Genomic DNA, 15,233 nt, shown 5'->3' on the forward strand with positions numbered 1-15,233 from the left:
TACTAAGCTTTGTCAGGCTATAATGTTGTGGTCCAAAGCACCAACAATATTTACTCAAAAGATACAGATAAAAGATACTACAATATTGCAGAGAAGAGCTACAACCAATAGTACATACGTCTGTTCGCGGGCGCTCCCGGATCCAGGCCTCAGTCAGTCTTAGCAAGATGACCTCAGAGAATAGACTGAGCCCGGTCAGGAGGATTCTCTTTTATACAATGGGTCCAAATACAATACAATGGGGAATGTAAGCTCTTCTTCCATAGGTCAAGGGGCAGGTCATTTACAGTACATGAGGGGTCATAGGTTGGTTTGAATGAATGGGCGATGCTTGGTCCAGGTGTGCTTGCAGGTGTCCGCCACTGGATTCCCGCCGAATATCCTGAGTACAGTATCATAACAGTTTGCTAATATTATATTTCTGCGTATATCTACACACAGATACATGCGATCAACTGCAAATGGCAACCGGAATGTAGATCAGAAAATACTGCACATCTGGATACCAAACACTAAGGCCTAACCTTGCTCTGTCCCCTCACATCCTGTAAGGCTGAATAACTCTATTGTTCTACCTTTTAAGTGTATGTGAGTTGCTGGCAAAGTGTGTGGAGACTATGGTGGTCATTCCAAGTTGTTCACTAGCTGTTTTCAGTCGCTGCGCAGCGATCAGGCTAAAAAACGGCAGTTCTGCGCATGCGCAATGTACTTTCACAACAGCCGAAGTAGTTTCACACAAGGTCTATCGACGCTTTTCAGTCGCACTGCTCGCCGCAGAGTGATTGACATGAAGTGGGTGTTTATGGGAGGTAACTGACCGTTTTTGGGGAGTGTGTAGAAAAACACAGGCGTGCCAGATAAAAACGCAGGAGTGGCTGGGGAAACGCAGGCGTGGCTGGGAGAAATCAGGGCGTGTTTGTGACGTCAAAACAGGAACTAAATAGTCTGAAGTGATCGCAAGGTAGGAGTAGGTCTGGAGCTACTCAGAAACTGCACAATCTTTTTTTGTAGCCGCGCTGCGATCCTTTTTTTCGCACTTCTGCTAAGATAAGATACACTCCCAGAGGGCGGCGGCTTAGCGTTTGCACGTCTGCTAAAAGCAGCTAGCGAGCGAACAACTCGGAATGAGGGCCTATGTGTAAATGATGCACTATATAAATAGAATATGGAATATGACTTTGTGGCTTTTCTGTGCGAATGCGTATGCTACCATATATACTCATACCACGTGCCAATACACAAGGCTCGTGAACCAGTGTACGTACTGTGCGTGCATGCGTACACACGGCGTAAACGCGCACGCACAGAGGCCATTCTGTTTGGTGTTTGCATGTGGTGTGTATGTAATATTTTGGACTTCGACACTATGTAACTTTGTAACTAGCTGTACAAGACTCAGCGGTTCATCAATGCACAAGATGGACGCAGCATTCGCACCTTTCAGTAGGTCTGGTGGTGTCCAGTCTCTGGCTACAGTGTCTCACAGTCGCTCACCCGGCTCTCTGCTTCCTGGTAGCCCCCCCGCTGCTTCTGCTCTGCAGCGTTGCTCTCACTACCCAGCGTGACCCTGCGGTTGGCATCCGTTACTCTGCTCCCACTCCTCACTCAGCGCATCCAACACCTCCAATCACTTCCCTGAGACTCCTCCTTCTTTCCACAAGGCTCTTCTGCTCCCAAACTGACTTGTCCAATCCGCTCTCACCATCTGGAACATGTGACCGGACCAGGGTCCGTCCTTAACCCCTGCTGCACCAGCACTTCACCTTCTCCGCTGCAAACATTGTAAGTTAGTTTTAAAGGCGTACACACACCACTTTCCGGGGCGCCACGTTCCTCCCTGCTGGAAATAAGCGTGTCCTTGCGCAGCCCGAGGCTCTCCCTAAATTAGCCCTAAACACAAATTTCTCCATTTTTGCTCAACTCTTGGCATGCCCTTTCTTACATCAAACAATTGTCTCAAGAATTCACAATTCTTACTCTATTTAACAGAATATACCATGCTTTGTATCATTTCAAACAATTTGTTTAATATTTTTGCCAAATATTTTGTTTTAATTTCACAGATTTTTCTTGTTTTTATCTTCTTCTCACCAGTATTTCAGAGGTAATATTCCTTTTGTACATCTCTCTGACCTTCTGATAGGCGGGGTAATTTATATTTTCTTCTGCCACCACTGGTTCTGCTCTTGCTAGTAACTCTTGTACTGGTTCTGGTGAGGTATGTGTGTTGGTTCTATAGGCTCAGGAATTCCCACTGACAGTAGTGGACAATACATATTACACAAGAGGTCCATGGGGTCAAGAGAAATCACTGCACTCTGCTGTGTGTTCAGCTGTGGGATCATCACATCTGGATTGAGGTTCTCGCTGGAACTGGAGCATTCTTTTCAGTCACAAATGTTCTTGCCACAACTACTTCACTTCTGATGAGCCTTGCACCTTGGGGTCCACATCTGGTATTTCCCCAGACAATAGTTTCTGTGTTTGGCTTTAGGAAAATGGGCTTCTTATCAGTGATTCTCACTTTTCCTGCCTCCCCGCTTGATTTTTGGACCCTCTGGTGTCCTTGTAGCAATGGAATAGCATGTTGTAGTACTTGTTGCTCATGATAAGCAGCCCAGGACATCTCCTCCTCCAATACAGTCACTAGCTCTTTTGGCAATGCTGCAATATATTCATACCAATAATACTGGGAACAGTACCTTGGTCATGCACGTTTGTGACTAGGCATCCCTGCTTCTCGAGACAGGCATGGCCAATCCGGATGGCGTTCTCCCAGTATCCTTGACAAGAAATCTCCAAACCATTACTGGTGATGAGGTAAAGCCAGGATGGTGGTGGGGGTAATTTAAATTATTCATCCCAGTGTCTTTCAAATGCGGCTAGTTGAATAGTAGAAATTTGCAGGTTCATACCTAACAAAGTGTCACGAGCTGCTCCAGCGGCTCAGCGCTAGTATCATCATTGCAAGTTGACCAGGATGTCATAGCGCTTCCACCCAGCAGCTTCCCAAATGGTAGCCCAGGTAACTGGGACGCCGGATGGCCATGGGGTGTTTTGGGCAAGTGGCTGGGACATGCAGTGTTCCTGCTGCACAGAATCATTAACTAGAAGAGGCTTGTCCCAGCGGGCCTTCGGATTAGCCCCCCTGCCCTATATCTCCCAGACACTGCTGCATCACCTTGCTGGTTATAGTCCTCTGTTACTGCGGGAGCCCTTGTCGCTCTGTGTTGTGATTTCAATTTTCCTAGCCCTACTGTCTTTCACAGTTTTCCTGAAAACCCTGGCCTGCTAGTCATAGCCTGCAAGTTCACGTCAGCAGTTCTACAACCCTGGACTGACAGTCATAGCTTGCAAGTCCACGTCAGCAGTTCTGCATCCCTGGCATGCCAAATATAGCCTACAAGTCCATGTCAGCAATTTAGCAACCCTGGAATGCCAGTCATACCCTGCAAATCCATGCCAGCAATTCTGCAACCCTGGCCTGTCAGACATAGCCTGCAATTCCACTATCCTGAAGCCATGGCCAATCTGCTAACACCTTGTTTGTCCAAACCTCAGTATATTCTGCATATCCAACTGTCTGTTAACATCTTGCTATGCTGAGCCGCAGCTGTGCCCAAATACCTGGCTTATCTACTAACATTCTGCAAGGCCTAGCTGCAGCCACTGTTACATACCAGGTCTATCTGTCTCTGCCTACATCTGGCTCAATCCTCTGTTCTGTACCGAGCTCTGCTATGTTACCCTCTCTGAGTCTTCGTTCACCGCTATCTGGGGTCTTCAGACTATTGGGATGAGCTCCTACTGCTGGAGATATTAAGCCAGGCATGTCCAAACTGCGGCCCTCCAGCTGTTGTGAAACTACATATCCCAGCAAGCCTTGACACAGTTTTGCTGTCAGAGAATGCTAAAGCTGTGTCAAGGCATGCTGGGATGTGTAGTTTCTCAACAGCTGGAGGGCCGCAGTTTGGACATGCCTGTATTAAGCCCAGGTGGCCCTCTATATATGTAGAAGATAAACTCCGGCACTCCAGTCCTGAAGACGGGGAGGTGGTCCCCGAAACGTTGACCTCACGAATACAGCTTTTCACTGATTTCAAAGTCTCTGAATGCCGCCTCTCTGATTTTTGCTATTGGTGTATATATATATATATATATATATATATATATATATATTTTTTTTTTTTTTTTTTTACTAAAATTATTTTGGATAGGGTTAAATTCATGTTCTTCACCTAATTCATTCATAAAAAAAACCTCACCAATTTCTGAGTGTTTTTTTGGGGGGGAAATGGTCAGTTAACTGGTTAGGTACACTATAGGATTTATTTGTTATGATAGGTGGGCAGAGGATAGACTGCTTTATATTACAAGTACAGTACATAAAAAATGGTAAAAGAACCATCATCCTGAATTGATTACTAACATTAATAATATCATGAACACCTTGTAATATAAGGCAGACCTGTCCATAAATCACCATTATGTAATAACTTAGGTGGTCATTCTGAGTTGTTCGCTCGCTAGCAGTTTTTAGCAGCCGTGCAAACGCTATGCCGCCGCCCACTGGGAGTGTATCTTAGCTTAGCAGAAGTGTGAACGGTTGTATCGCAGAGCGGCAGAAAACTTTTTTTGTGCAGTTTTAGAGTAGCTCAAAACCTACTCAGCGCTTGCGATCACTTCAGACTATTCAGTTCCTGTTTTGACGTCACGAACACGACCTGCGTTCGCCCAGCCACGCCTGCATTTTTCCTGGCATGCCTGCGTTTTTCAGAACACTCCCTGAAAACGGTCAGTTGACACCCAGTAACGCCCACTACATGTCAATCACTCTGCGGCCAGCAGTGCGACTGAAAAGCTTCACTAGACCTTGTGTGAAACTACATCGGTCGTTGTAATAGTACGACGCGTGTGCGCATTGCGCCGCATACACATGTGCAGAAGTGTTGTTTTTTTGCCTCATCGTTGCACAGCGAACGAATGCAGCTAGCGATCAACTCAGAATGACCCCCTTAGGTAATAATAGATATGTTGCCTGCTGCCCTGTGAGTGTGTGACTGTCATCCCAATCCTGATTCCTCACTCACTGAGGCTTCATAGTTACACCTTCCATCATCGTATAATTACTGTAACTTCTCTTTCATAGAACAAGAAAATCATCAGCTCATTTACTGCAGTATGTCAGACTGACGGAACATGGGATAAACCACTGCCCACGTGTGTCAGTAAGTTCTGTTTACTTAAGAAGCTAAAGCAAAGCATCAGTAGTACTATACATACTATGTTACATTTACTGACTGGAGATCTCACTGCATACACTGAAGACTACAATGATATATATCACTACATCATTCTGATACATTAGTACTATACATACTATGTTACATTTACTGACTGGAGATCTCACTGCATACACTGAAGACTACAATGATATATATCACTACATCATTCTGATACATTAGTACTATACATACTATGTTACATTTACTGACTGGAGATCTCACTGCATACACTGAAGACTACAATGATATATATCACTACATCATTCTGATACATTAGTACTATACATACTACGTTACACTTACTGACTGGAGATCTCACTGCATACACTGAAGACTACAATGACATATATCACTACATCATTCTGATACATTAGTACTATACATACTATGTTACATTTACTGACTGGAGATCTCACTGCATACACTGAAGACTACAATGATATATATCACTACATCATTCTGATACATTAGTACTATACATACTATGTTACATTTACTGACTGGAGATCTCACTGCATACACTGAAGACTACAATGATATATATCACTACATCATTCTGATACATTAGTACTATACATACTATGTTACATTTACTGACTGGAGATCTCACTGCATACACTGAAGACTACAATGATATATATCACTACATCATTCTGATACATTAGTACTATACATACTATGTTACATTTACTGACTGGAGATCTCACTGCATACACTGAAGACTACAATGATATATATCACTACATCATTCTGATACATTAGTACTATACATACTATGTTACATTTACTGACTGGAGATCTCACTGCATACACTGAAGACTACAATGATATATATCACTACATCATTCTGATACATTAGTACTATACATACTATGTTACATTTACTGACTGGAGATCTCACTGCATATACTGAAGACTACAATGATATATATCACTACATCATTCTGATACATTAGTACTATACATACTATGTTACATTTACTGACTGGAGATCTCACTGCATACACTGAAGACTACAATGATATATGTCACTACATCATTCTGATACATTAGTACTATACATACTATATTACATTTACTGACTGGAGATCTCACTGCATACACTGAAGACTACAATGATATATATCACTACATCATTCTGATACATTAGTACTATACATACTATGTTACATTTACTGACTGGAGATCTCACTGCATACACTGAAGACTACAATGACATATATCACTACATCATTCTGATACATTAGTACTATACATACTACGTTACACTTACTGACCTGGAGATCTCACTGCATACACTGAAGACTACAATGATATATATCACTACATCATTCTGATACATTAGCACTACATACTACGTTACACTTACTGACCTGGAGATCTCACTGCATACACTGAAGACTACAATGATATATATCACTACATATAGATATTCCATTCAGTAACAGCGGGCTTACTTTGGAAAGTGATTTTGATTGAGAATTTTACGATTGTTACACACAATCATCCGTAATTATTATTATTTTTTTAAATTAAATTGCACAGTGTAAGTAGAAATGGTTGACATGGCATTGATTGTTACACCTCATGCAATAGCTTAATTCAAGGTGAATTTGTTGTTACTGCTTGCTATCTGAATGTTGACTGTACAGTATGCCAAAACTCGGCCCATGGCAACAGTTCCACCCAATCATCTTGCGAGGGAGAGAGATGAACACGGAGAAAAGTCTCTAAATCTTGATTAACGCGTTCAGTTTGCCCATTGGTTTGTGGATGGTAAGCGGATGAAAACTTGAGTTTTATTTGTAAGGCCGTACAGAGGGCTCTCCAGAATCTTGCAGTGAACTGTACCCCCCGATCAGAGACGATTTCCTGAGGTAACCCGTGCAGGCGGAAATGTTCCCGGATAAATAACAAAGCCAACTTGGGAGCTGATGGTAACCCGGTCAAAGGTACAAAATGTGCCATCTTAGAGAAACGGTCGATAATTACCCAGACAGGATTGTGACCCTTGGAGAGGAGCAATTCGGTGACAAAGTCCATAGAGATATGGGTCCAAGGCCTCTGAGGAATGGACAGTGGATGCAACAACCCCGCAGGAGGCAGATGAAGAATTTTGTGCTGAGCACACTGAGGACATGAGTTGACATAACCTTGAATATCTTTCTTCATAGTGTCCCACCAGTAAGATCTTCGCAGAAACTCCCACATCTTTTGAACTCCAGGATGACCGGAAAACTTGGAAATATGAGCCCACTGCAACAACCTTGGTCGGAATTTAGCTGGCACAGACATTCTCCCAGGAGGAGGACCCAGAGCGGTAGGAGCCGCTGACATAGAAACTGGACTGAGAATCAAAGCCTTCTCAATGGAATTCTCCTCATCCGAAGCCGTTAAGGAACGGGATAAAGCATCAGCCTTGGTGTTAAAAGCCCCAGCCCGGTACTTAATAACAAACGAGAATCGAGTAAAGAAGAGCGCCCATCTAGCTTGATGGGGATTCAAGCACTGGGCCGTCTTGAGGTACAGAAAATTCTTGTGATCAGTGAAAATTGTAATTAGGTGTTTAGCACCTTCCAAAAGATATCTCCATTCCTCCAAGGCAGATTTTATTGCCAAAAGCTCTTTGTCTCCAATGGTGTAATTCCGTTCAGCAGGAGAGAACTTGCGAGAATGGAAACCACATGGATGTAACTTCCCGTCTGGAGCGTACTGCGAAAGCACGGCACCTATGCCTACCGTGGAAGCATCAACCTCCAAAAAGAATGGTTTTGAAAAATTTGGTTGTTGAAGTATCGGAGCGGACATAAAGGCTGCCTTCAACTGAGCGTATGCTGCTACAGCTTTAGAAGACCAATGACTTGGGTCAGAACCCTTCTTGGTTAGGGCAGTGATAGGTGCCACAATGGTAGAGAATCCCTTTATGAATTTCCGGTAGTAATTTACAAAACCCAGAAATCGTTGTACCGCTTTCAAGGAAAGAGGCTGAGTCCAGTCCCGAATGACAGTGAGTTTCTCCGGATCCATACGAAGCTCCGTGCCCGAAATGATGTAACCAAGAAATGGAATAGAAGGGACCTCAAAGGTACATTTGGAAATCTTGCCATAAAGATGATTCTCTCGCAATCGAAGAAGTACCTCTTTGACCTGTATTCTGTGCTCTGTGAGATTCTTAGAAAATATCAGAATGTCATCCAAATATACCACTACACTTAGGTATAGCATATCCCGAAAGATTTCATTAATGAATCCCTGGAAGATGGCAGGGGCGTTGCTGAGGCCAAACGGCATTACCAGATACTCGTAATGCCCGTCCCTGGTATTAAAGGCCGTCTTCCATTCGTCCCCATGTCGGATACGTATCAAATTATAAGCTCCCCTTAAATCGAGCTTGGTGAAGACTCGGGCTCCGCGAACTCTATCAAAAAGCTCCGTGATGAGCGGCAAAGGATACTTATTCTTAATGGTGACATCATTTAGACCACGATAGTCAATACATGGTCTCAGCCCTCCGTCCTTCTTCTTCACAAAAAAGAAACCTGCCCCCATCGGGGAGGTTGAGGGGCGGATGAATCCTTTCTGCAGATTAGACTTGATATAGTCCGACATAGCTTGGGTCTCGGGTAAAGATAAGGGATAAGTGCGACCCCGAGGTGGCATTTTCCCCAGAATGAGCTCAATGGGGCAGTCCCAGGGTCTATGTGGTGGTAACTGATCGGCCGCCTGTTCCGAGAACACGTCTGAAAACTCCTGATAGGCCTCCGGAGTGAGCCCTTCATCTGACTTGGAAGATACACGGAGCGGGTAGACAGGAGTGAGACAATTTGAATGACAAAATGGACTCCAAGATATTATTTGTGTCGAACTCCAGTCGACGTGAGGGTTGTGAAGTTTAAGCCAAGGAAGGCCAAGAACCAGATTGTGGGGCATCTCCCGAATCACTAGGAACTCCAGGTGTTCTTGATGCAGAGCTCCCACTTGCAGCTTGATTGGCACTGTACAACTTGAAATCAGACCGTTAGAAATTTGGGTACCATTGATAGCAGTCAACGTAATAGGTCGTTCGACCGACCGTAACGGAAAACCCAGATTCTGGGCACAGGAAAGGGAAATAAAATTCCCCGCAGCCCCTGAGTCCAGCAGAGCCTTAACGGGTTTGGCTATTGACTCAGAAAACAGAGACACGGAGAGTAAACAGTCCACTGTCTGAGAAGGTTTAGAAGAAACCCCTAGCTCGACTCCTCCGGAACAAGCTAGGACTGCCCGTTTCCCGGGCGAGACTTGCAAAACTTGAGGAAATGATCCGCGGCTCCACAGTAGAGGCAGAGTCTACCCTCACGACGACGCTGACGTTCTTCTGGGGACAGCCGAGATCGATTAATCTGCATGGGTTCGTTAGGACTCGGAATAACCGTTTGCTTAGACGGAAGAGATCGGACCCTTGATCGATCTGACCGACTACGTTCGCCACCTCGTTCCTGCTTGCGAAGATCCACCTTTACACAGAGCGAGATCAACTGTTCTAAGGAATCTGGCAAATCTCTAGTGATCAACTCGTCCTTTAGACGATCGGAGAGCCCGTTCCAAAAGGCAGCCCGGAGGGCATCATTATTCCAGCGCAGTACTGAGGCTATGGTCTGAAAATGAATCACATACTGTCCCACTGAATGAGAGCCTTGTCGGACATGGAGCAAGTCTGCAGAGGCAGCGGTCGTCCTGCCGGGCTCATCCAAAGTAACTAGAAACCAATGGATCAGATCGCTCCCATAACGGAGACACCCAATCCAACGCTGAACCCTCAAGCAAAGAAATAATGTATGCCACCTTGGACCGATCAGTAGGGAAGTTATGTGAAAGGAGTTCAAAATGTACCTCGCACTGATTGAGAAAACCATGGCAATTCTTTGGATTCCCGTTATAGCGAGAAGGAGTAGGGAGCTGAAGGCGTGACCTGGTTCCAGACAAGGATGGAACATTACTAGAGATAACCACTGGAGCGGGTACTGGAACTGGGGCCGGAACTACTGAAGCCAGAGAAACCTGAATTTGATCCAACCGGCCAGATAATTCCTGGAGATAATGCATCACCTGGCTCTGTGCTGCTTCCTGACTTTGAACTCGGGAAACCAGGTCCTGGATGGTACTTGCCTCTGGGTTCCGATCCCCCGGGTCCATGAGGCCTGAGTATACTGTCACTGACCTAGGTTGGGGGTGTTGTGAACTCGGGGGTTCTTCCGATGGTAGGGAAGAGGAACCACAGCTGGGTCGGAACAGGGATGGCCTGATATAGGTCTTCCTCATACAGGACTCTGACAGTAAGGCTTGGTGAAAATATTGAAGAACTTTATTGCAGGAAGGGAGCAACACAATGTCACATAGCAGAGAGGGAACTTATGGGGGAATGTCCAGGCCTATAGAAGAACTTGTAAGCAATGTTAAAGATGCTAATAAATGAAGTACTTGTGAGTGATGGTGAAAGACACTGAGAACGATGTTTTAAAGATGCTGATGATTTAAGAGCTTGTGAGCGATGTTAAAAGATACTGGTGACTGAAGAACTTGTGAGTGATGTTTTTAAAGACACTGATGATTTGAAGAACTTGTGAACGGTGTTTAAAGACACTGATGATTTGTAGAATCTGAGGGGTAAATTTACTAACATTCGTAATTTTCGGGAAAAGGTCAAAGTTCAATCACGAATGACATCGAAAGTGTAAAACTGCAACTTTTTGAATTGATTACGACTAATTTACTAAGCTGTCGTATTCGGGTTTTTCTTTTGTTCCGATGTCGATGTCATTCGTGGTTTTTTTTCTATTTTTACGGCAGTGATTAGCAAAACACTGCCGACTTTTTTACAATGAATCTCGGCCGGATCTGTGTGATCCGTGCTGGGGTTCATTTATTTTGTTTTTTTTAAATTAAACACTGTAAAATATTTTAAAAAAAATTGCGTGGGGTCCCCCCTCCTAAGCATAACCAGCCTCGGGCTCTTTGAGCCGATCCTGGTTGCAGAAATATGGGGGGAAAAATGACAGGGGTTCCCCCATATTTAAGCAACCAGCATCGGGCTCTGCGCCTGGTCCTGGTTCCAAAAATACGGGGGACAAAAAGAGTAGGGGTCCCCCGTATTTTTAAAACCAGCACCGGGCTCCACTAGCTGGACAGATAATGCCACAGCCGGGGGTCACTTTTATCTAGTGCCCTGCGGCCGTGGCATCAAAAATCCAACTAGTCACCCCTGGCCGGGGTACCCTGGGGGAGTGGGGACCCCTTCAATCAAGGGGTCCCCCCCCCCAGCCACCTAAGGGCCAGGGGTGAAGCCCGAGGCTGTCCCCCCCATCCAATGGGCTGCGGATGGGGGGGCTGATAGCCTTTGTTGTAAAAGAACAGATATTGTTTTTAGTAGCAGTACTACAAGTCCCAGCAAGCCTCCCCCGCATGCTGGTACTTGGAGAACCACAAGTACCAGCATGCGGCGGAAAAACGGGCCCGCTGGTACCTGTAGTACTACTACTAAAAAAATACCCAAAAAAACACAAGACACACACACCGTGAAAGTATAATTTTATTACATACATACACACATACATACATACTTACCTTATGTTCCCACGCAGGTCGGTCCTCTTCTCCAGTAGAATCCAAGGGGTACCTGTTGAAGAAATTATACTCACGAGATCCAGGGGTCCAGGGTCCTCGGGGAATCCAGGTGTAATCCACGTACTTGAAAAAAATAACAAAACGGACACCCGAGCCACGCACTAAAAGGGGACCCATGTTTGCACATGGATCCCCTTTTCCCGACTGCCAGAAACCCACTCTGACTGATGTCTAAGTGGGTTTCTTCAGCCAATCAGGGAGTGCCACGTTGTAGCACCCTCCTGATCGGCTGTGTGCTCCTGTACTGAGTGACAGGCGGCACACGGCAGTGTTACAATGTAGCGCCTATGCGCTCCATTGTAACCAATGCTGGGAACTTTCTGCTCAGCGGTGACGTCACTTTAGGTCAACCGCAGGGCAGAAAGTTCCCAGCATTGGTTACAATGGAGCGCATAGGCGCTACATTGTAACACTGCCGTGTGCCGCCTGTCACTCAGTACAGGAGCACACAGCCGATCAGGAGAGTGCTACAACGTGGCGCTCCCTGATTGGCTGAAGAAACCCACTTAGACATCAGTCAGAGTGGGTTTCTGGCAGTCGGGAAAAGGGGATCCATGTGCAAACATGGGTCCCCTTTTAGTGCGTGGCTCGGGTGTCCGTTTTGTTATTTTTTTCAAGTACGTGGATTACACCTGGATTCCCCGAGGACCCTGGACCCCTGGATCTCGTGAGTATAATTTCTTCAACAGGTACCCCTTGGATTCTACTGGAGAAGAGGACCGACCTGCGTGGGAACATAAGGTAAGTATGTATGTATGTGTGTATGTATGTAATAAAATTATACTTTCACGGTGTGTGTGTCTTGTGTTTTTTTGGGTATTTTTTTAGTAGTAGTACTACAGGTACCAGCGGGCCCATTTTTCCGCCGCATGCTGGTACTTGTGGTTCTCCAAGTACCAGCATGCGGGGGAGGCTTGCTGGGACTTGTAGTACTGCTACTAAAAACAATATCTTTTCTTTTACAACAAAGGCTATCAGCCCCCCCATCCGCAGCCCATTGGATGGGGGGGGGACAGCCTCGGGCTTCACCCCTGGCCCTTGGGTGGCTGGGGGGGGGGGACCCCTTGATTGAAGGGGTCCCCACTCCCCCAGGGTACCCCGGCCAGGGGTGACTAGTTGGATTTTTGATGCCACGGCCGCAGGGCACTAGATCAAAGTGACCCCCGGCTGTGGCATTATCTGTCCAGCTAGTGGAGCCCGGTGCTGGTTTTAAGAATACGGGGGACCCCTACTCTTTTTGTCCCCCGTATTTTTGGAACCAGGACCAGGCGCAGAGCCCGATGCTGGTTGCTTAAATATGGGGGAACCCCTGTCAATTTTTTCCCCATATTTCTGCAACCAGGATCGGCTCAAAGAGCCCGAGGCTGGTTATGCTTAGGAGGGGGGACCCCACGCAATTTTTTTTAATAAAATAACAACTTTCCCACCCCTTCCCACTGATATACATGCACGGATCTCATGGATCCCTGCATGCCTATCCAATATTGGGGAAAAAAAGCAGGTCTGTTTTTTTTTTGCACTTTTTTACGAGTTGTAATTTTTCACGGCAGTGTTTGGTTTTTTTTTGCTTTGCACTTCTTAGTAAATTACCGAGATTCATACTTAAACAGCCGCGTTTTGACCGATGGTGTATTCATTCGTAATTTTTTTCTTGGACTTGCAAAAAATTACGAATGCCCTCATCACTGCCGTGATTATTGCTTAGTAAATTACCGAGATGACACTTTGATGAAAAAACGGCATCTCGGTCAAAATCGGGAGCTTAGTAAATTTACCCCTGAGAGTGGTGTTTAAAGACACTGATGACTTGTAGAACTTGAGAGCGGTGTTTAAAGACACTGATGATTTGTAGGACTTAAGAGCGGTGTTTGAAGACACTGATGATTTGTAGAACTTGAGAGCGGTGTTTTAAAGACACTGATGATTTGTAGAACTTGAGAGCGGTGGTTAAAGACACTGATGATTTGTAGAACTTGAGAGCGGTGGTTACAGACACTGATGATTTATAGAACTTGAGAGTGGTGGTTAAAGACACTGATGATTTGTAGAACTTGAGAGCGGTGGTTAAAGACACTTGATGATTTGTAGAACTTGAGAGCGGTGTTTAGCCCGCAGCCCACGCTGACTCCAAGAAGCACTGGTGACTGGACCACAAAGGAACACACCAGCCGCTGGGAACGCTGGAAACTGTGCAGCAACTGGCACCTGGAAATGCCGGAGACACTGGAGTACAACTGCAGAGAGACTCGCCGGGAACAAGAGCACTGGCATCCACTTCAGGGGAAAAGACGATACTCAGGTGCCGAGGCTCTGCCCGGCGTCTGACTTTGAATCTCCCGCCTCCGCTGGATTGGCGGAACAGTCTGATGACGTCACCTGCTCCCCGCCCACGTGATGCCGGGTGTCATGGCGGCGCCCCTGCCCCGGGGAACCGCCGGGAGCCGCGCCAGCCAGACGCCGGAGCCCGTGGACCACCGAAGGCCGCAACACAGACCAGCAGGCACGCAGGGGTAAGCGCGGCGAACGCCGCCTCTGGCGTGTGACAGGTGTGTTCGAATTCTAACGTGGCGCAAGCACAGAACAAATTTGATGAGTCTAAGGAGTGAGAGCGCTGTTACAGTAGCAGATTTGATATATGATCCATCCATAGAGACAGCGTTATGATAAGGATTGCAAATTAATGTCATGGCCTGTTTCTTTTACCATTTTTCTCTGTTTCCCCCCTTACCCAGATACATTCAACCGGAAAAGACGTCAACCCTACCCAAATGTTTATGTGAATGTATTGATATATATATATATATATATATATATATATATATATATGTGTGTCTTATCTTCATCTCTGCAACCTCCAGTTAATGGCACACATAGTCGACAGGTGATAGCCACATATACTAGCACTCACATATGTTTCCCCTCCATGTATCATCAACTAAATGTGCACCCCATTTGTTGGAATAAGAAGCCGAAAAGAGCTTGGTAGTGTTTGTTTGTCCCTTTAAAAGACCCTTAATACGGGATAAGAAGGATTTAATGTGTACTTCGCAATATCTCGAAGCTTATTTAGAACATATACGGCACAATGATACATGCCCCGCAGACAGTGATTCATACATACATACATACATACATGCTTTTTACTATACCACTAGGTTACCCATTTCCCACCTACTGCTCTCCCCCAATCATCCAAACTTATATATATATATTGTGTAGATAATATTTTCTGTTTAGTAGTAAAGTGTGGCAGTTATTGATGACTGCCAAAGGGTGGACTGTCGA

General features: G+C 45.4%; 1 protein-coding gene across 1 annotated transcript in view; it reads left to right on the plus strand.

Moving 5' to 3' along the window:
• The window catches only part of MASP2 (MBL associated serine protease 2), a 900,889-nt gene that overhangs the window by 710,894 nt on the left and 174,762 nt on the right, over positions 1–15,233 (plus strand). The window contains exon 8 of the mRNA XM_063948680.1: positions 5,150–5,228. Within this exon, the coding sequence (XP_063804750.1) occupies positions 5,150–5,228 (79 nt within the window). The remainder of the gene's footprint in view (positions 1–5,149; positions 5,229–15,233) is intronic.

Source organism: Pseudophryne corroboree (assembly GCF_028390025.1).
Source record: "Pseudophryne corroboree isolate aPseCor3 chromosome 10 unlocalized genomic scaffold, aPseCor3.hap2 SUPER_10_unloc_1, whole genome shotgun sequence".
In the NCBI taxonomy this organism is placed as follows: domain Eukaryota; kingdom Metazoa; phylum Chordata; class Amphibia; order Anura; family Myobatrachidae; genus Pseudophryne; species Pseudophryne corroboree.